General features: G+C 40.5%; 1 protein-coding gene across 5 annotated transcripts in view; it reads right to left on the reverse strand.

The window, feature by feature from the left end:
* The window catches only part of CYRIA (CYFIP related Rac1 interactor A), a 110,712-nt gene that overhangs the window by 14,315 nt on the left and 75,811 nt on the right, over positions 1-20,586 (reverse strand). For 4 of the 5 annotated variants that reach the window (XM_027622003.2, XM_027622001.2, XM_027622004.1 and 1 more), the window contains 2 exons: positions 16,394-16,473; positions 1,114-1,235 (listed from right to left, as the gene is read on the reverse strand). In XM_027622003.2, coding sequence (XP_027477804.1) covers positions 1,114-1,235; positions 16,394-16,463 — 192 coding nt within the window. In that variant the 5' untranslated portion in view covers positions 16,464-16,473. Of the gene's footprint in view, positions 1-1,031; positions 1,236-16,393; positions 16,474-20,586 lie in introns of those variants that run through there. The other variant, XM_027622005.1, reaches the window with a different exon arrangement.

The following is a 20,586-nucleotide window of genomic DNA, read 5'->3' on the forward strand; positions in this document are numbered from 1 at the left end:
AGTTCACCAGACTGTCCTCCAAGACGCTCAGTTAGAATGGAGATTTCAGCCCTTGAACATAATGTAAATGACCCTACAATTAGATCCTGTGTCATCTTGTTTCTCTTATTTTAAGTGCAAAAAATTGCAAATCTAATTGGAAGCCATTCAGCCTTCCTCCACCACATTTTGATTCTACTAAAGTAGAGCCAGAGCTCATTAGGAAGTGGGGATCCCGTAGACATCTTCCTTTCTCTACAATATGTATTACGTGCCTTCCGTTCTGTGACCTAAATTATCTAAATCAATGGCGATCCCTAAGTAGAAAGACCACCTCTTAAGAGGCTGTCACATTCTTGGAAATGTTGTTTTGTCTGGGTTTCAGCAGCTTACAGATTCTGTTAGTGGGTTTTCTTCCAGAAAGATGGCAACAGTGGCAAGTGGGGTGTGCCTGTAAGTGCGTATAGATGTGCACATGTGTGTATGTGTTGATACTTCCACAAAACTAATTATTTCAAAAAAAGGTGTGTGAAGTTTCTTGCCTTTAAGGCATTATTAAGTCTTAAAAGACACTGACAATCTTCTTTTTTGTTTTGTTTTTCAGGGATTTCTTTTTTTAAGCTCAAAGTCATTTCAAGATGGCAGACCCGCAGGCTACTTAAAGCAACCTGGTTTATGGCTGATCTTTGTGACACTGTGGGACCTGCCAAGATTATTACAAAATGCTGAGGAAATTCATGCAAACCCAGACCTCATGATTTACAGTTTTGTTTTTTTTTTTCTTTTCTCATGACTTATATTTCAACTGTTGTCCTAGACTTTATATGTATGTTTCCCTTGCATGAAGTAATATGCTGTGGAATCACTGTTTGAACGTCAGTCCTGTGCTATCAAATGTATGATTGAGACGAGAATGGCTAATGTTTTACAAAGTCTACAGCACCGTGTGCTCAGATGAATGTACTAGAATAAAAGGGGCCATTCATACTTCGTGAAAACCACATTACCCTCCTTGTTCTTCCTAGTACACAAGGAAATACTAGGGCTATTACTTAATCTTGCTGGGTGTGTGTGCATGTGTGGTTTCCCTTCTCGTCCGAGGGTGTTGTCAGCTCAGTGTTATCATTGGCATACATCTCGGATCTCTGGCCCTGCGCCCTTGTAAGCCTGCAGGTCTGCGAGGATGCTCTCAGAATCCTGGAGGACAGCGCTGATCTGGTTCCATATTTCCCTCTCTCCTTCTGTGGGCTGGGCATCTGAGCAGAAGGGAAACAAAAAGACACAGAGGGATGATGTTTACAAATGGCTTGGAAAGAAGATCAGCATTCTGTTCTACCTGCTAGAAAGTCCTGTTTAATTCTTGCAGGTTTGGTCTTTACTCTTTTTTTTTTTTATAAGCTGCTAGGAAAGGAACCTGAGACAACTTCTGTCCACGACTCAGTTCAAGCCAGTCATCCATCTGTGTGCACACGTTACACCAAACACGTTGGAATCACTGAGGGCACTTTACTCAATCATGTAGGACATACTTTTTGCACACCTATTATGTGCCAAGTGATTAAGTGGGTGATAGAAGGCATCAGTATTGTCTTTGGGGGGCCCCGTTTTATAGGAGAAGCTACTGAATAGTTCTGTTATGACTAAAAATCTGGGAATCTGAGTATAGGTGGGAAAAATAGTCCCCCTTATATTACCATAGAAACAAATAAGCTTAAAATATTAGATAATCCTGCAGAGCCATGACAGAGATGTATCTTTCTGGAACACAAAGACACGGAGAAAGCACTGAGATTGATCACTGAATGTAAACTAAAGAAATACAGGACGTTCATTTTATTTATTTGTTTATTTGTTTGTCTATTTATTTATTTATTTTTAGTAAGCTCTACACCCAATGTGGGGGCTTGAACTGATGACCTCAAGATCAGGACTTGCATGTTCTACTGACTGAGCCAGCCAGGCACCCCCAACAGGAGATTCATTTTAAAGACACTTGTACTGTTCAACACTGATCTTGACTATAAACACTACCCACAAGAATCAGTGACACACACAGGTTTACATAAATAAAGAACATATTCTAACAGCCACGGAAGCATTTCCTTAGCTCTTAATTCCCACTTTCACACTGCATTCCTGTAGCCAATATATATTCTTGTCCCCAGGAGTATTTTGTGGAAGTTGGTGGGTGGAAGTCAAATGGTGGTAAAGATTAGGTTTTATCTCCCAATACCTATAAAATAGGTTACATGCCTGGGCTAATAAGGAAATTAATCTCCAGTCCAAACAAAGGCACTGCTAATGGAAAAGGGGGATGGATGTCACCTCCTAAAAATTCATTTTCAAAAATCCAAGTCCTAAGGTAGTGAATTCTCTCAGCAGACCCCACTCATGGAAAGGTAGGATAGAGTTATGTCGGGTATAACACTCATGAGTGCATCATGAGGAACATGACAGAGACCTACTAGGTTACAGTACAGAACCTAGCCTGGGAAGCTAGATTACTCCTTTATCTTTTTCTACTCTTCCACTGTTTCTGGAAAATTCTCAGGTACAGTGTTACGCATGATATTAATGACTTCACAGCCTATCCTTTCCTGTCTCCCAAACTTCTCTCAAAGTGATATGGGTGTCTTAAACAGAAACCTTTAAAACCTCATAAGTTAGGAAGCCTGTAACTGAGGAGAGTATTTCAGTGAACAGAATTTCAGGGCAATTTCTGAGTAAAAAGAAAGTCCGGGAAGAGAACGTGTGACAAAAATGCAACACGAAGGTCCTAGAAAACAATGAAAAAGAAAAAGCTCATTCCCTCAAATCCTTTCCCTCCTTTGACGAATGCGCTGAAAAATCAGAAGCTAAAAAAGGCCATTTCCTAGAGAGAGAGATATTTGAAGAGGAAGAAAAGAAAAATGGACTGTGACCAAATTCTGGGGGGCATGGGGGTAAGCTTCTTCAAGTGTAATTATAAAGTAGTACGTAAAGAAGACACTTGGAGACCAGGAAAGGGAGCCTTCCGATCGCGGCTGTCACAGTGGCTCCATCTGAGTGAGTTGCCACTTGAAGTTTTAGACAAAACAGAATTAAAATGAAGTGGCTAGAAGATGAGGACCAGACAAACACAAAAACCCATTCTTCTAGTGATTAACACAAAAGAAGAAAACTTTCAGTCAGTTTTTAAAAATGGAAGCCCTTTCTTAAGTGCTTCAAAAAGATCATCTCCAAGAGAGTGGCCTAAAAGCGGTACCGGCCATAGATGGGCAAGCTTTGCTCTCTATCCCAGGCGAGCTGACACTTTCTGATACGACTCAACCCCAACACTGATGTGACCACAAAGAGCTGGATGAGTGACATGGGGTGGTGTCACATCTCTCTCAGGGGTGGCAGAGTTGGGGCTGTGGAGAAGCCCTTCTGTCTTACAGGAACCCTCTCACAGCACGGCAGTGATCTGTGAAACAGGACCCCCAGTCCCAGCCTTCCTCTCCGGGAGAATGTTTCTTTTGGCAGATGTCCTGGTGTCTTATTAAAAACGTTTTTCATATGGCCCCATTTAGCAGGGGTGGGATCAGGTCGGAGAAGTCCAATTCATCATTCCTTCTTCATCCCAACTAGAAATGTGTTGGCTCGTTTTCTTCCATAATTTGTTAGTCTTCTTGGATGCCTTATTTTTTTTTTTTCTTCTTCCCCTGTCATGGAACTGAAGTCACTTCTTCATCCAGCTATCAACTAGGCCCTTGATGGTGGCAGCATGGTCCCTGCCTTCTAGGGACTCAAGTCACATGTGGGGTCAACTTGCAAGGTGGAGAGTGCTGACTGGGGAGAAGCTCTAATCTATCTGTCTGTTCTGTTTTTTTTCAAATAGAAAAAGGACTCTGTAATCCTAATTTGGCATTGGCTCATATCCCTACGGAAGTTCATGATTCATTCTACTTTGATCCCCCAGCCATGTGACCAGACACCCAAGACTAATTAATGAGAATCTGACCCATTAGGCCATGGGACTCTGGCTTTGTTTCATGTGACCTTAAATCTCCAGGGCCTGGCATGATGCCTGGCACATAGTATATACTCAAGAAAGATTTGCTGAATAAAATACCTGGATGAATGATTTACTTCCCACACTATGTCTTATGATGATTTTTCTGCTTGTCTTTGAATTGGAAGATTTTGGAGACAGAGTCTATAGTCTTATCCTCAGTGCCTCCATATGTCCTGCCCATTGGAGACACTCAATAAATATGTCATGACTCAATGAACATATGAGGACATTGACCAGGTGGTAGAGGATGTGGGTATTGGGAAGCAGTGAAAGAAATGAAGATCCTATTACTTCTGGATCCTCTCCTCTGGCTCTTCTTCCAAATAGTTTCTATACTGTTAACCTCTCTCACTGTTATTGTTTTTATATATATATATTTATCTACCATCAAATTGGCTATTCATCCTTTTATTACTACTTGTGTTTTTAAATCATCCATTATTCATCTATAGCCTCAATGTCTCTTCAGTATGGTTAACACACTATTAGGATATTTGTTGAGTGAAAAACTGCACCAACTACGTTGACTATCCCAATCCTAAGGCTGTTATCATTTGTTTTCTGGACTATCTCTTTAAGAGGCTTTGGGGTCTTTACTTCTGGTTTTCTCTGTATTCAGATTCAGTTGGTAGCCGTGATGTCAAAGAGAAACATTTTGAAAAATTAGTGGATTGAAAAGGCACGCTGATATTTAACTGATCGGCAACCTTCTAAAGCACCTGCTGAGGGAACAGGAACTCGGAATTATGGGTTTTGTTTTTCTACTTTTAACACAAAGATTGACCTTTAGTCAAAGGTACACACACATAGATACGCCCACCAATAATAGTACTGATGTATTATTGATGGACCTGAGGCCTTATTTCAGTTGTAGCCAGTGAATCCCGCGGGGATGTTTCCTCTAAGAATCACATTCTAAAATTCTAATCATTGTCAATGATTTTATCTCCATTGAGAAGAATGGTTACATCAAGCTGGGCTGCTGTTGTCTAACAATGAAGCTGTTAAAACAAAACAAAACAAAACAAAAACAAACAACCCACCCTGTGATTTACACAGGCAATTTAGAAACCAATTCTCCAAGGGGCCCCAGAACAAGCCTATCCAGGGCCATTCCCCAGGCGATGATTTAAAACCCTGTTCTGGACTTGCTGTTGTGCGAAGTATGAAAATGTATAATGTGCACTGTGACCTTGAATACATTGTCAAGAACTCGCTGAATTCTAAGTGCCTAGAATTTTTTAATGGAAAAATAACCTTCTTATCAATGAAGATAGTGAGGCCGTATTCATTTTGTTTACAGGGGCCCTATTTACCCTCCTTTGGCTCAATTTGCTAGTGACTGTGGATATTAACTGTCAGGATTCTGGTGTCACTGGGGTCAGGTGGAGGCTTTGCTGTGGAGGCCTGTGATGTTTACTGAAAGCAGAATGCCGCGCATTCCACGGGGCGGGCAGATGGAGAGGAAGGTGGCTGAGTGCTTTGTTTGTCAGGAAGGAACATCTTTGGTGAACACACCCCAGGGCACAGGCAGCAGGGCTCAAACCAGAGTAGGGCTGTCAAATCAAAGGGTTCTTATCTTTGTAAATCGGCCAAGGACACACTGTGTCCTCAACAAGGGCCAGGGAACACACATACCTTCTCCTCACAACCTATTCAGAACTGTATGGAAAATCTGACAGGGAATCAAACAAATTAATGGAAGATAATGTAAGCAGAAGACACCATTTATTTGGAGATGTGTTTGGCTTTGAAGGAAGCCGTGGCGTTTCACCAATAGGATATACTACTCTCACACCCCAGCAGCTCTTGTATACACACTGAAGAGGATTTGCCACAGCCGTAAATTAAATCCCTAGCTCTCCTGCCCCACCACTTCCTTACCCCTCCACCCTTCTCCCCTTCAGGAAAGACTAAGAAACATAACTAATTATCTATGATTAACATTTGGGGATATAAAGTTGGCAATGATTTATAGCAGAATACTAGCTGCTTGCAGAAACCACATAAAATTGCAAAGGTCCATTGGAAAATGTGTGACTAGGCTGACATACTTATTTGCACAGGGACATTAGTCTTCCAGCACCAGAGCCCTTTCCTATGGAAGAGTGAATGAGGGCCTGCAAAAAGCAGGGAAGGCTGAGGTTGCTGGAAGGCTCATCCATTTCAACCCCATGCTGTGGGATCCCGGTGATGTCATGGAAGAAGGAGGGAACTTCAAGGACGGAGAGTTTTGAGCCTCGGGTCCTACTGTCACCTCTGCCACTCACTGAATATAGAGTTTGGGGGGCCTGGGTGGCTCAGATGGTTAAGCGTCTGCCTTTGCTCAGGTCATGATCTCAGGGTCCTGGGATCAAGCCCCGCATCAGGCTCCCTGCTCGGCGGGAAGCCTGCTTCTCCCTCTCCCACTCCTCCTGCTTGTGTTCCCTCTCTTGCCGTCTCTCTCTCTGTCAAATAAATAAATAAAATCTTAGAAAAAAATTAAGTGAATATGAGACTTCAAGGCCCAATCCATTCATCTCTCTGGCTCTCAGATTACTTCTTGGTAAAGGAAGGGACACTGACAAGAGCCCTGTCGCCTCCCTGTATAGTCTTGTAGGGACTGTGGCCTGGAGGGTCATAATGGGATGTTGACATAGATCAAAAGCATTTAAAAAGAGAAAGTGCTGGGGTGCCTGGGTGGCTCAGTCATTAAGTGTCTGCCTTCAGCTCAGGTCATGATCCCAGGGTCCTGGGGTTGAATCCCGCATCGGGCTCCCTGCTTCTCCCTTTCCCACTCTCCCTGCTTGTGTTTCCTCTCTCGCTGTGTTTTTCTCTGTCAAATAAGTAAATAAAATCTAAAAAAGAGAGAGAGAGAGAGAGAGAGAGAAAGTGCTGGAAATTTAATGACTCGCTGTGACTGAATCTCCGTGTTGGCATAAGTATTAATTGCTTTCCAGGCCTGTTCTGTTCTGTTGTTTTTTTGTTTGTTTGTTTCATCTGTAAAGTGACCAGAAAACGTCTCTTATTTTACCCCTTTCCTCTCCCAAGATTATCTAGCCTCCTCTGAACAACCTTAGCAGAAGTGAGGGTACCAGAGATGGGAGGGATGAAAGAAAAGCTGAGTTGAGTCACTATATTGTACACCTGAAACAACATAACACTGTATGTTAACTATACTGGGATTAAAATAAAAAACTTAATTAAAAAAAAAAAGGAAAGAAAGAAAAGCTCAGTAGTGACAGGAGGTAGCCTGCGTCATCAAAATCATCCCAGCTGAGGGGCTCATCTGACACTCCTCCTTGTTTCAAGAAGTAGGAAGCTGTAGTCCTAATAGGTCACAATATCCAGAGCCTTTCTGCGAGTATAATGAGTGGCTTGGAGGCTTTAGAATTTCCTTCCTAACTAGCCCCCACCCCCACCCCATGACCACTATTATTGTTCTTGGTATTCCTATCATGCTCATAAAGGTGGATTTGTCTTATAAGAAGAACATTTCTCAGTTACTATCTGCCAAGAAACATTTCTTCGCCCTAACTCTAGAAGCTGCACTTTCTTTTCTGGTGAGCCCGCCACTTGCTCTCCATTCTCTTCCAGGCTTCTGTACTACCCGTACTATTGTCTCTGCTCAACGTGCTTGTGTCTCTCCCCAATACCGTTATATACTCCTTGAAGAAGAGAACATGTTCTAATGTCCCCCCAATATTGATGTGCCCTATGTCATCCCTCTGTGCCTCTCTGCCCCCAACACCCCATCCCCATTCCTGCTGTTCCTGCCTGATGCTACAATGCAGGAGACGCACTGCATATAATTACTGAATTAGCATCAGTACAAAAAAAAAAAAAGTCAAAGTTCCTAAGCTGATATTTCATGCCCAGCTCTCTGCTGGACACTGGAGATGCGATGCTAGAAGCATAAGATGCCATCCAAGTCCTCTCTGCAGGGAAGTCCATGCGGAAGTGAAATGATACCAAAGACACCTAGTTGTGAAGAAGGAACGGGGGACACCAGAGCCAGCAAATATGTCCACAAATAGAAAATATCTATTTAAATTACACACACACACACACACACACACACACACACACACACACACACACTGAGAGTTTAAAGTAAAGGAAAAGGCCACCACACATTGCAATGGGGAGTTTCTAGCAGATGTAGAAGCAAAACATACAAGAGCACAAGAGGGGAAGGATCTGTGACAAGAGTCTTTAATTCTTCATGAAATGAAGAATACATGTTGAAGATCGATTCTAATAAGTTGAAGATGTATCCTGTAATCTCTACAATAAGCATGAAGAGGCAGAACTAAAAAGCCAACAGAAAAGATCAAAGAGGGGCGCCTGGGTGGCTCAGTTGGTTGAGCGACTGCCTTCGGCTCAGGTCATGATCCTGGAGTCCGGGGATCGAGTCCCGCATCGGACTCCCTGCTCAGCAGGGAGTCTGCTTCTCCCTCTGACCTTCCCCCCTCTCATGTACACTCTCTCTCTCTCATTCTCTCAAATAAATAAAATCTTTAAAAAAAAGTTTTTTTTTTAAAAGGAAAAGATCAAAGAGAATACCAAAATTATTATATTTAATCAAAAGGCATGAAGACATTAAGAGAAAAACAAAGGGCAAATACAACAAATAGAAATCAACGTCAAGATAGGCTCAGATACAAACATTAATTAAATGTAAATGGGCTAACGACTCCAATTAAAAGGTAGATATTATCATCTTGGATGAAAAAGCTGGGGCCAACTACATGTTGTTTACAAGAAATACACTGTAAAGATAAAGGCACAGACAGGATGGGGAAACATATGCCATAAAAACAATAAGCATAAAAAAGCTGTTATGGTCAAAATATAAAATGCTTAATGATATATTTAGCAAAAGACACGCAAGATCCCTAAAAACTATACGACACTGCTGAGTGAAATCAAAGAATATCTAAACAAATGGAAAGATATACCATACTCATAGGTAAGAAGAATCAATATTGTTTAGATGTCAATTCTCCTCAAACTGAACTTTGGATTTTATATCATTATAATCAATATCCCAGCAAGGCGATTTTGTAGCAATTGAAAGCAGATTACAAAATTAATTTAGAAAAATAAAGGAACTGGAGTGGTCAACAAAATCTTGAAAAAGAACAACAAATTTTAAGGACTTGCTCTTCTTCACTTTAAGATTTATTATTTGTCATAGTTTGGTATTACTTGGTGAAAAGGATCAATAAATCAATGGGGGAGAATAGAAAGCCAAACATATTACAGTGAGTTGATTTCTGATAATGGCATTCAAGCAATCTACCTGTGCTAGAACAAGTTGATAACGCATGAAAAAAAAAAAAAAAACCACCTTGCTAATAAAATAAATAAAGATTAGTTCAGGATTGGTCACTGGTCTAATGTGAAGCTTAAATTTCTAGAACTTCCAGAAGGAAACAGTAGAATGTCTTCAGGACCTTGGGGTGGGCCATAATTTCTTAAAGAGGAGATAGCATGCACTTAGTACAAAAGAAAAACAATAATAAATTGCCCTTCAACAAAATTTAAAGCTTCTGTTCATGCAAAAACAAGAAATAAAGAGGCAAGGCACTGAGTGAGTCAAAACATTTGCAAGCTATTATCTCGTGAATGACAGGTATCCAGAACACCTACAAGGAACTCCTACAAGTAAGAATGGATAAAAGACTTGAGTGGATAATATATTCTAAAAATGCTAAGGGAATATTCAATAAGCACGTGCAAAAGCGTCCAACATTATCAGTTATCATGGAAATGCAAATTAAAGCCACAAGGAGAAAACATCCCATAGTCACTAAAAGAGCTGAAAGGAAAAAATTGACAATGTTAAGTTTCGGAAAAGATGTGTTACACCTGAGCACTCTAGACTGCCGGTAGAAACGGAAAATAGTACATCCCATTTGGAAAACTATTTGACAGTTTCTTGAAAAGCTGCATATAACTGACTCAGCAAGTCTACTCTTTGGTATTTTAGAAAAGAGAACGGATGCACGAAAAGATTCTACAAGAATGTTCACAGCATGTCTACTCATAGTAGCCAAAAACTGGAAGTAGCCTGCGTGATCATCAACAGGAGAATGGATACAGAAACTGTCCCACAATAAGAGTATTCAGCAAAGGGGCGCCTGGGCGGCTCAGTCGTTAAGCATCGGCCTTCGGCTCAGGTCATGATCCCGGGGTCCTGGGATCGAGCCCCGCATCGGGTTCCCTGCTCCGCGGGAAGCCTGCTTCTCCCTCTCCCACCCCCCCCGCTTGTGTTCCCTCTCTCCTGTCTCTCTCTCTCTGTCAAATAAATAAATAAAATCTTAAAAAAAAAGAGTATTCAGCAAAAAAGGGAACACACAATGATACATGTAATAATATGGCTGGATCCAAAAAACATTATGTTGAACGAGAAAAAGATAAAAAATCATATACTCTATAACTCCATTTATATGAAGTTCAAGACTATAGATTAGCTAAATTAATCTTTGAGATACAAATCAGATCTGATCAGTAGTTGTTTCTGGGTGTTGGTCAGGGAGAGGGGATTGACAGAAAACAGGTATGCTGGAACTCTGGAGTAAAATATCCTGTCTTAACAGAGTGTGGCATTGGTCAAAATTGATTGAAATATACACTCAAGCCCCGTCCATTTCAGCACATGTAAATTATGCCTCAATAAAAATAAATTTTAAAAAAGTGGATTAGTCAGGCAAAGAAGAAAAATTATCTATTTTGAGTGGATGGAATGGCTTCAGCATTAACCAGCAGCAAGAAATCAGATTTTCTAAAAGAAGCTTTTTTTTTTGTAACGGCTTTATTGTGATATAATTCACATGCCACACAATTCACCCATCTCAAGTATTCAGTGATATGTAGTATATGGCCATTGTTGTAAAATCATCACCATCATCAATTTTAAAACATCTTATCCTTCAAAAAAATTTGTACCCATAAGCAATTGCTCCCCATTTCTTCCCAACACCCCCAGGCCCAGACGACCACTAATGAACTATCTCTGTAGATTTGCCTAATCTAGACATTCCCCATAAATGGAATTCCACAATATGTGCTCTTTTGTGGCTGGCTTTTTTTCACTAAGCAGAATGATTTCAAGTTATCCCTCCATCAATATTTGACTTTTTACCACTCAATAATATTCAAGTGAATGGATATACCATACTTTATGTGTCCATTCATGACTTGATGGACATTTGTGTTGTTCCCTCCTTTTGGCTATTATGAATAATGCTACTGTGAGGGGCGCCTGGGTGGCTCAGTCATTAAGCGTCTGCCTTCAGCTCAGGTCATGATCCCGGGGTCCTGGGATCGAGCCCCACGTCGGGTTCTCTGCTCAGTGGGGAGCCTGCTTCTCCCTCTCCCACTCCCCCTGCTTGTGTTCCCTCTCTCGCTGTGTCTCTCTCTGTCAAATAAATAGATAAAGTCTTTAAAAAAATGCTACTGTGAATATTTATGTACCAGTTTATGGGTGGATCTTCGTTTTCATTTCTCTTGGGATGTACCTAGGAGTGGAATCATTGGGTCATAGGGTAACTTTATGTTTAACAGCTGAGGAACTGCCAAACTGTTTTCCAAAGCATCTGCACCATTTTACATTCCACTGGCAGTGTAGGAAGGTTCCAATTTCTTCACATCCTCACCAACACATTTTATTATTTTTATTGTGAAGTGCTATCTCATGGTGGCTTTGACGTGCATTTCCCTCTTGGCTAATGACAGTGAATGTTTTTTCCTGTGCTTATTGGTCATTTGTTTATCTTTGGAGAAATATCTACTCAGACCCCAGAGGAACGTTTTGATAGATGGAGTTGTTTGCTGTGACAGGGTTTCTCTGAAGCAAGGTGCCCTTGCATAGATTTTAATCCACTGGAACTTCTACCTGTCTTGGAGACCTTCTACTCCAAAGTGGATACTGTATGAAGGACTGAGGACGTATGTCACTCTATAGAGTCAGAGTTCTCATTTATGGCTAACTCTATACCGCCTGCCCGGCAAGGGAAAAGTAGGGAACCAAAAACTAAAAGGAGTCTTCTGTGACCAATTCCGGAGACTTCAGCTCTGGATCTGGGAACTCAAAAGTTTGCTTGGTCAGCTCCACTGTTCCAAACACTGGGGTGGATTAATGCTTCACTTGGATGCGTTAGTTAAATGTGGTTCCCAAACTGGCCGATCATCAGAACCACCTGGGAAATGTGGGCAAAAACAGATTCCTGGACCTAGGCCACTGAATCAGAATTTGGGGAGAAGCTCAGACACTATGTAAAGACTATATCCACCAGATGTTTCTAATGATCATTTCAGTCTGGGAATCACTGGAGTTTTTTGCTGGAGGGCTAATGCCTGCTGCCCACTTTGGGTGCCATAACGGGCAGATTCAATTAAACAATCGTCAACAGATCTTCAAGCATCCATCGTCCTGTACACTGTCCCCAAAACCATCACTGAGGCAAGATTAGATTGCATTTTACTCCCCCTCTGTCTCCCAGCCTTCAAAAAGGAAATGGAAATATGACAAGGAGATAGAGACAGAAAAAGAAAAAAAAAAAAAAAGTAGTGTGGTAAAAAAGAAAAACCCAACAATAAAAAAGATGTTAAATTGTTGTGTAAAAATGTGAGCACAGAGTGTAGAACTCCCTGCAAAGGTCAGACAAGAATTTAAGTTAAATCTACACAACTGGAAAGCCTGAGGACAGATGTATCTAATTTTGTCTTATATTTTGATCCAGCTTAATTATATCTATTTGACCCAGTTCAATTATATTCCATCACTGACTTCAAAAAGAATATTCAACACTCAAAGTAGAGGTGCCAAATTCATTTAAGCTGTTGCTACATGCTGTTTGGCCTTCCTTCCTCCCTCCGTTGCTTTCTCCTTAACTCTTCGCAGTCCAGACTCTATACGCAAAGCAATACGTCTTGAATCTGTTCTGCCAGTGGCTACAGTACTTGGGCAGCTCACAGCCCACCCCGCCAATCCCCTCCTGAGCCTTATCCCTCTGGAGCGTTCTGCAGCACGTGAATCCATTTACAGTCCCTCCTTCTTTACTGCCTGTGCTCTCCTGACTGCCTCCATCCAGCCTGTTCTATTCCATTCCTTCACATGGCCAGCATCTGTTACTAAAGCTCGTTTGGTGATCCGTGCTCCATGCTCAACATGGGGTGAAGTGCTGGGTTGCAAACCTGAGTGGGGCCCAGGCCCTGCCATCAGGAGTCTCGGTTTAGTAAGATGTTCTCTTTCCTCTACAATGTAGTCTCTTTTCCTGATCCTCTGACTCATCACCCTCCCGTTAAGCATGAGCATACCTAAGGTTCCCACATGCCAAGCTTTTGTCTGCTCTTGAGGTTTCCCTCAGAGAGTTCAGCTATTCTTTTTGAAGGCAAACCACAATTGTGGACCGCTAACCCTGAGCTTCTGCAACCGCTGTGGTCTAACTCAAACCAGCCTTCCATTTCTGCCCACATTTCCTTTCAGCAAGCACGTGATGCTCTGTCTAAATTGGGGCTCTTGCTAGTCCTCAAACACGCCCTTCCTATTCCTATCCCTATTTCCACTGTTGGAAAACTCCTCTCCCTATATGCTTATAGAAAAATCACCCATTCTTTAAAGCCCACTCTAAAGGCCACCTTTGGCTAGAAGACCTCTCCAATTCCTTCTGTTGTCTTCCATTTCCTGAAACTAGATGCATGCTCTTTCTTCCTCTTTACTCCAAGACCACAGTGTGGTCTTAAGCCCCTTATTTTTATCTTGTCTCGAAAAATGTGCCTATATTACCCTGCACACCAGTCTGAGACTCCAATGACTGTGCTTGTTTAGCTCTGTCTCCCTGATGTTGCCTGGCTTACGTGGATATTCATAAGCATATTGCACATACCACTATTGTGCTGAGCTGAAATCTACAGACTCACAGAGAAATCATGGCCACAGTCTACCTTTGCTACCGTCTGGTCCATCACCATTCTTTTTTGAAAACCACCTTTAGGAAAGAGGATTTTTCAGGATCAAGAAAAAAAAACATTTTTTCCATGAGATGTCTTAGTTCGTAGATAACAAAGATGCTCTCTAGTCAGAAATAGGATGATGGCTGTCACACTCCTCAGAGCTGCTTGAGATGGGCTCTTGAGGAGGAGAGCCAGAGACCTGTGCTCCATCTCAGGTCCTCACTCATTCCCTATGTGATGTTAGCCCAGCTATTTATCGTTTCAGAGTCTCAGTGAAATAATGTTAACCTTCTCCTTGGGGTTGGCGGGGATATAAACAGTTCACATATTTTTTTGGGTAAATTTATAGTTTTAAGTTTTCCTTATATATTACTGCTCTAGTCCTAATGAGCCCCAAGGCATGAGCATCTAGTCCACAAGGAACCTTGTTGAAGATACTATAGCATATCTGCAAATGGAGTTTTTGGTACCATAAACCATCATCAAAATTCAAGATATTTAAATGTTAGTTTTAGCCACCTTGACCTTTTTAAAAATAAAAAAAAAGAATTAAGAAATTATCCAAAGTACAAGATTGAGCAGACTTGAGTGCTGGGTCTTAGGAGAGAGGAAGAGCGACAGTCCTTCTGCAGCAGCGGGCCAGGGACCCCCTGAGGCATAACCCCAGAAGCCTGGTACTCCAGAGAACAGCCGTTGAAAACCACTGCTTTAAATCCCTGCAGATTGTAATTTTCTCACTTGGAAGGCTTTTCAAATTAGTCTTGACAAAGAACTCAATACTACTTTTTGTAAAAGCATGGAAAACCAAGAATGCAAGAACAGCTAAATGGACAAATGGGGGCCACTGAACCTGGTAGGCATTTATGAGCAGGATGTGCAGGTGCATGTGGAATTTAGAGCTTCAAAATTAAGTGCAGGCATTTAACTCCCCTAGGTGTTTATATGCCCCCCCCCAACACACACACAAGTTTTGAGTGAATGGAGTATTTTACCTTCACCACTGTTTTGGACTTTGTACATGCTGGATGCAACAGTGTAACATGCACATGACAAGAAGTGGAAGGAATCAACTAAACATGCAACTAGTAAGATTAGGGGGATGGGATATTAGGTCATTTATCTTGTGAAATTCTTAAAAGTTATTAATAAATCTTCATTTTAACAACAAGAGCAACAACAACAAAGATATGTGTATTGGAATTGTAAAAGTTACACCAGGAAAAAAAAAAAAAACATTTCTTTTGATGTGTCATATCAAGCTGGTATTGATCTCACCTGTGCCACTTACCAAACCCAGCCAAATCCAACCCAAACCTACCCAACCAAATCCATCCAAACAGCAGCAGCAAAATGAGTTAAGTCGAAGTGGAATCTCCTTCACTGAATATAATCTAGAATCTTCAATATTATTTTTAGAACACATGAGCTTCGGGGTTACTTTTCCTTTTCATGCAACTACCTGAGACCTACCGAAGATTCTGAAAAGACATATCTAGGGAGCAGTCTCCTTTTGCTTTACTGTATCTTTGAAGGGACTTCTAGCCTTTACCTAGAAAATCTCTGTTAGCAAGTTTAATCTATATGTAAGGAAATTCTGACTTATTTTTTAATATACATAAACACTTGAAAAATTAAAGTTTAATGCAGGTTGAAGTCTGCAACAAATGGTAAATACTGGGGAAAAAAGTACATTTAATGTGCTTGCTTTTGTGGAATTGTAATTTAGGAAAAGGGGAACATAATAGGAAGGTGGAAATATGAGCTTAGTTGATAAATTTGAAGATGTGTCACTCATCAGCAAATATATTCAATCAAGAAAATAAACAAGATAAGAAAAAAAACCCAATATTTTTTCAGTCATAATTCACAAGCCATTTTACCTTAGGAAAAAAAAATTAAATTTTTGATAAAAGAAACATAACCTTCAGATAAAAGGGGTAATTCTCAAAAGTTTTACATAGTTTTATATAATCAAATAACATAAACAACAGACAGAGATGACTCAAAAATAATCTATAAGTCTATTTTATAGTTTTGATAATTTTTTTATGTCTAGTGATATTTGTTTTATATTAATCTATGTAAGTTACTACATGTGCTATTTTTCTTTAGAATATAATATAGTGTTTCATAAAATTTATTAAGAAAAATACATGATGATGATTGATGCTAGCTGATGAAAGTGTTTCTAAAGTCAAAGAAAACCATGGACACATTAAAAAGATTTTCTATTAGATTTTTAAAAAAAAATAATAGAAAAGAAAGAAATGAAATAATCTTTGAAGACTCAGAGAAAGAAACGCATAGTGACATGTGGGTTTAAGTATCACATAATAAAATTTAAAAAAAAAATCTTTATGTTATAGCTTCTTTATCAACAAGCTATAAAGAAAGCAAAAAAGTTCCCATCATCATCTTTTAATTTTTGGAACTTACTTTCAAAATCCAGGAAAAAATGTGGATAGTTTTCAATTTCCCTGGTAAGGACTTTGAGCAGGTTTCCCATCCCAGCAAACCTAGGAGAGGCAACATAAAACCAAACACCATTAGCAGGATGAAAAATAGACTTCGGTTGCTGCTGCTGCTGCTGCTGCTGCTGCTGCTGCTGCTGCTTCTTCTTCTTCTTCTAAGAAAAAAAAATAGACTTCTTAAAGGGCTGGACTTGCATAAATCACACTGGCCCCCCATTAGTTGCATCTGAAGAGCAGATATAAAGCATCTCCATACCAGGTGATGACTAATAACTTAGCAACTTCATCCTAAATCAGGGACAGATAAATATCTCTGAGGTTCTGGCTCTCTAAAAGTTAGGGATATCTGGTCTAAACCATACAATGTATGACAGTGAGAAGAATGTCACAAGCTGTCTCTGGAAAATACACTTGTGTTTTGTGTCTCATTTACTATAATGACAATTAACCAAAGAACATGGTATTCTAAGAATCAGGTATTTTAGTTATAGGAGGCAGAGCTTAGGTATATTCTGCATTGTTTCCTTCTCCCCTTCACCAATTCCCTGAATCTTTACAGTTAATACTTCAGCATTTCTTTGTTTCCTTTCTACTGATGTAGGAAAATACCATGTTAATGAACAAGCACAATGAGGATATTATTAAAATATCTGTCCAGAAAGGAAAGTTTCTTAAAATTTCTGAGGAAAAGAGTTTAGAAAACACAGACTTAGAGCCCAAGGGACCCCTCATGGCCTATACAGGAAGCCAGATGTCCCAGACGTGCAACTTCCTGGCAAGTCAGAAACTCTCATAATTTGACATTTCAGTGGTAACAAGATTGGCTACTTCATGAAGTGCAAACATGAGAAAGTATTGATATTAATCCAAAAAGCTATTTTCAAACAAATTACAGTGTAATTGCACGAGGGGATCAAATCAACAGAGAAATACAGATGTGATATATATTTGCAATCCTAACTTAACAAAAAAGAATAGGGAAAACATAGTTTTACTAGGTAATCAGCAAAATTTCTACTGCTCTCAGCTCTAGGCATTAAACTATCTTTTTCAGGAGGCCACTGGTCCATTCATTCATTTGGCACATATTCATGGAGCCACAGTTTGATGCTGGGTGCTGTGCTCTGTGGAAGGCATTTCTCTACCTCGTGACTCAGACACCTCAGTTTGTAAAGGATCAACTTGAAAAATCATTGGACCAGTAAAAGAAAACCGCAGGGCTGCAGTTTTCTGTGCACAGGGCTTCAGACAGTGTTTATGCTGATACAGGAATTCCTAAAAATACACTACTATACGAAAGATGTGAGGAGCGGAGAGTGCTTTGTGTGAGACAGTATGTAGTATGATATCTAAAATATCAGAAGGTGATATTTTAGTCCTCATAATACTCCCCTGAGAAAACACCTGCACACATCATCCACGGAATAGGCCACTAATGTGAAGCTAGAAAAGAGCCTGGGGAAGCCCAATTTCAAACCTAGTTCTGCGTCCTGCTACCTCTGTTAGCCAGGACAAGCTGCTTCATCTCTCCAACCTCAGTCTTCTCATCTGTAAAATGAATTTTTGAAATGTATCTATTTCCTTGAGTCCTGAGGATTAATGAGATCAACATATAAAATGCTTTGCGAATCACTTACAGGAAGTACTCAAGAAATGTTATGTACTACTGGTATGGATAATGATGATGATAATTACCACCATCATCATTATCATGATTATAACAGCCTTCAAATACTTATTTAGGATTATCCTATGAAAGATGGGTTAATAGGTTGTATGCAGCTCTAGCAAAGAGAGCTGGGGTCACTGAAGAAATAACTGAAGAAGCTCTTCATTCAATGTCATGAAAAAAAAATTTAACCATTCCAGTTGTCTGAATATTGAGGGATTTGCCTTGTGAAATAGTGAGCTTCCTGTAACTGGCAGTGTTGAAGTAGAAATGTTCTCTATCAGCCTGTAAAAATATTATAGAAATGAATTATGTGTTGGGCAGAAGGTTGGACAAGATACGTCTTAGACTTCTGCCACCTTGAGACATGTGAGTATCTGGGCATGTGCGTACGTGTGTGTGTGTGTGTGTGTTGTGTGTACACACATATACACCCACACACGTGCACTGGGAAGCAAATAGCATGCTTCTCTCTTCCAAAAGAATCTTCCCTATTCTTTCTGTCATTTTTCTCTTCTTCCTGTGCCTTTAATGCACATTTCTATTTAAGATATTTTTGAGCAAAGCTCTGTATGAGGTAGATTCTGCCAAATTAAAGGTTAGAACTGGTGTAGTCCATCCCTTCCACTGGGCAACATTCACAAACCCTCCTGGGTCTCTTGGAAAGAATCTGTATCCAGCTTAATGAACAATTCCAATTCAGACCCGGAGATGTTTCTGGTAGGAAGATGATTCTACTGTTTAGCAGCAGTCCCAACTTTCACATAAAATGCCTTAATGGAAGTTAAATATTCTTGATTTTCCTCGTTTTGTGCTATTAATGTGTCGCAAGAGATGTGAATGGATTTAGCTCCTTCCTAAAACTTTGTCTTGTACGTGATTTTACTGTCAGACTACCTGGGCAGAAAATATGTCAAGCCTTTAAAATTAGTAACAGACACACTCAAATATCAGCCAGCTACAGAATTCTATCTGTTCAAAAGGTCATTTCAGCTGGTTGGCTGATACGGTCAAACATTTTGCAACATGATTCTAACATCAACTGCGGTCAATTAAGGAACTCCCAGTATTCTAGATGTTTCTAGAATGTCCCCAAAAGGAACTGTCTGGAATGATGACTTTGGGACATTATGTAGTATTAGGGGTCAAGTCCAATCCCGTGGAACCTGCATTTCCATACACACTCTTTGAATAAGTACAGAAAGATTTGATGCTTCTTGCTCCTCTTCAAGGTCACCAAGAATTCATGGAAGTGTATTCTGATTTCAGGTCTTCAAAGTGAGTTAACATTACACAGGCGGTCAGTGAGAAGAGACCCCAGGGTCCACTTGGAAGGGACCCTCATCTGTGGGGTTTCCACCACCACCCCAGCCATATCCTCCTGGCAGTGACTCTGCAATCTTTGCAAATAACTCCTCACTGCATAGAAAATACATCTCTATGCAGCACATTATGAGTGAGATGGTTTAATTCTTTATATGAAGATTTTAAAAAAATATTTTACCTTGTTCAATAAAAGAACGTAAGATAAGTTATTATATGCTATTAGAGAATGCAAATATTTACATAGCAAAAGTGGGGAGAAGAGAAAAAAAAGTAGAACAGGAAGATGAAGATAGAGAGGCAAGGAACACGTGAATTATAGGACATCTGGGCCTCAAGGTCTTCATGTTTACTGCAGATGAGTGTTCAATTCTTTTTTTAAGATTTTATTTATTTATTAGAGAGCGAGAGAGAGAGAAACAGCATGAGAGGGGAGAGGGTCAGAGGGAGAAGCAGGCTCCCCGCTGAACCGGGAGCCCGATGTGGAAATCGATCCCAAGACTCCGGGATCATGACCTGAGCAGAAGGCAGTTGCTTAACCAACTGAGCCACCCAGGCCCCCGATGAGTGTTCAATTTTGACCTGAGCTTCTGCTGGCCAAAGTAAAGGAGAAAAAATGGTCTCTTTCAAGATTTGGTGTCCAGAAAATAAAAACAAATGGGTTATGCTGAAGAAGTAGAGTTTTTTTTTTTTGTTTGTTTTGTTTTTTTTTTGCTTTTTTGGGTTAAAAAGAAAAAGGAAAAATTGATCATAGCTAAGAGGCAGCTGAGACAAAGAGAAATCTCCTCTGGCTAAGAGTAGACAGAGGAAGTCATTCATATCTGAGGAGGAGCCAAGGCTCCCAGCTCCCGCAGGCACAGAAGTGGTTTCGCAGCTGAATGGGTGGCAGAACAGCTTGGCAGGCAGTCCGGGGCTGTGCTTGAGAAAGCGGGAGTTCTGGTTTCCACGTTGTATTTGGGTCTGTCCCAAGGGATGCCAGCTACTTGCCATTCTCCCCTGTGGTGTGGGAACTTCTATCAGAACAAATACAGAAACGCAGCAGGAGCTCTGCATCTCCTAGGAGGACCTTAACCTGAGTCCCTTAAAATGATGATGGTGATTCTGATGATGATTCTTGGCAGTTTCTATAGGAAAGAAGTTGTTTATGTAAGTTCCAGGGACAGGAA

The sequence above is a fragment of the Zalophus californianus genome, chromosome 8 (assembly GCF_009762305.2).
Source record: "Zalophus californianus isolate mZalCal1 chromosome 8, mZalCal1.pri.v2, whole genome shotgun sequence".
NCBI lineage: Eukaryota > Metazoa > Chordata > Mammalia > Carnivora > Otariidae > Zalophus > Zalophus californianus.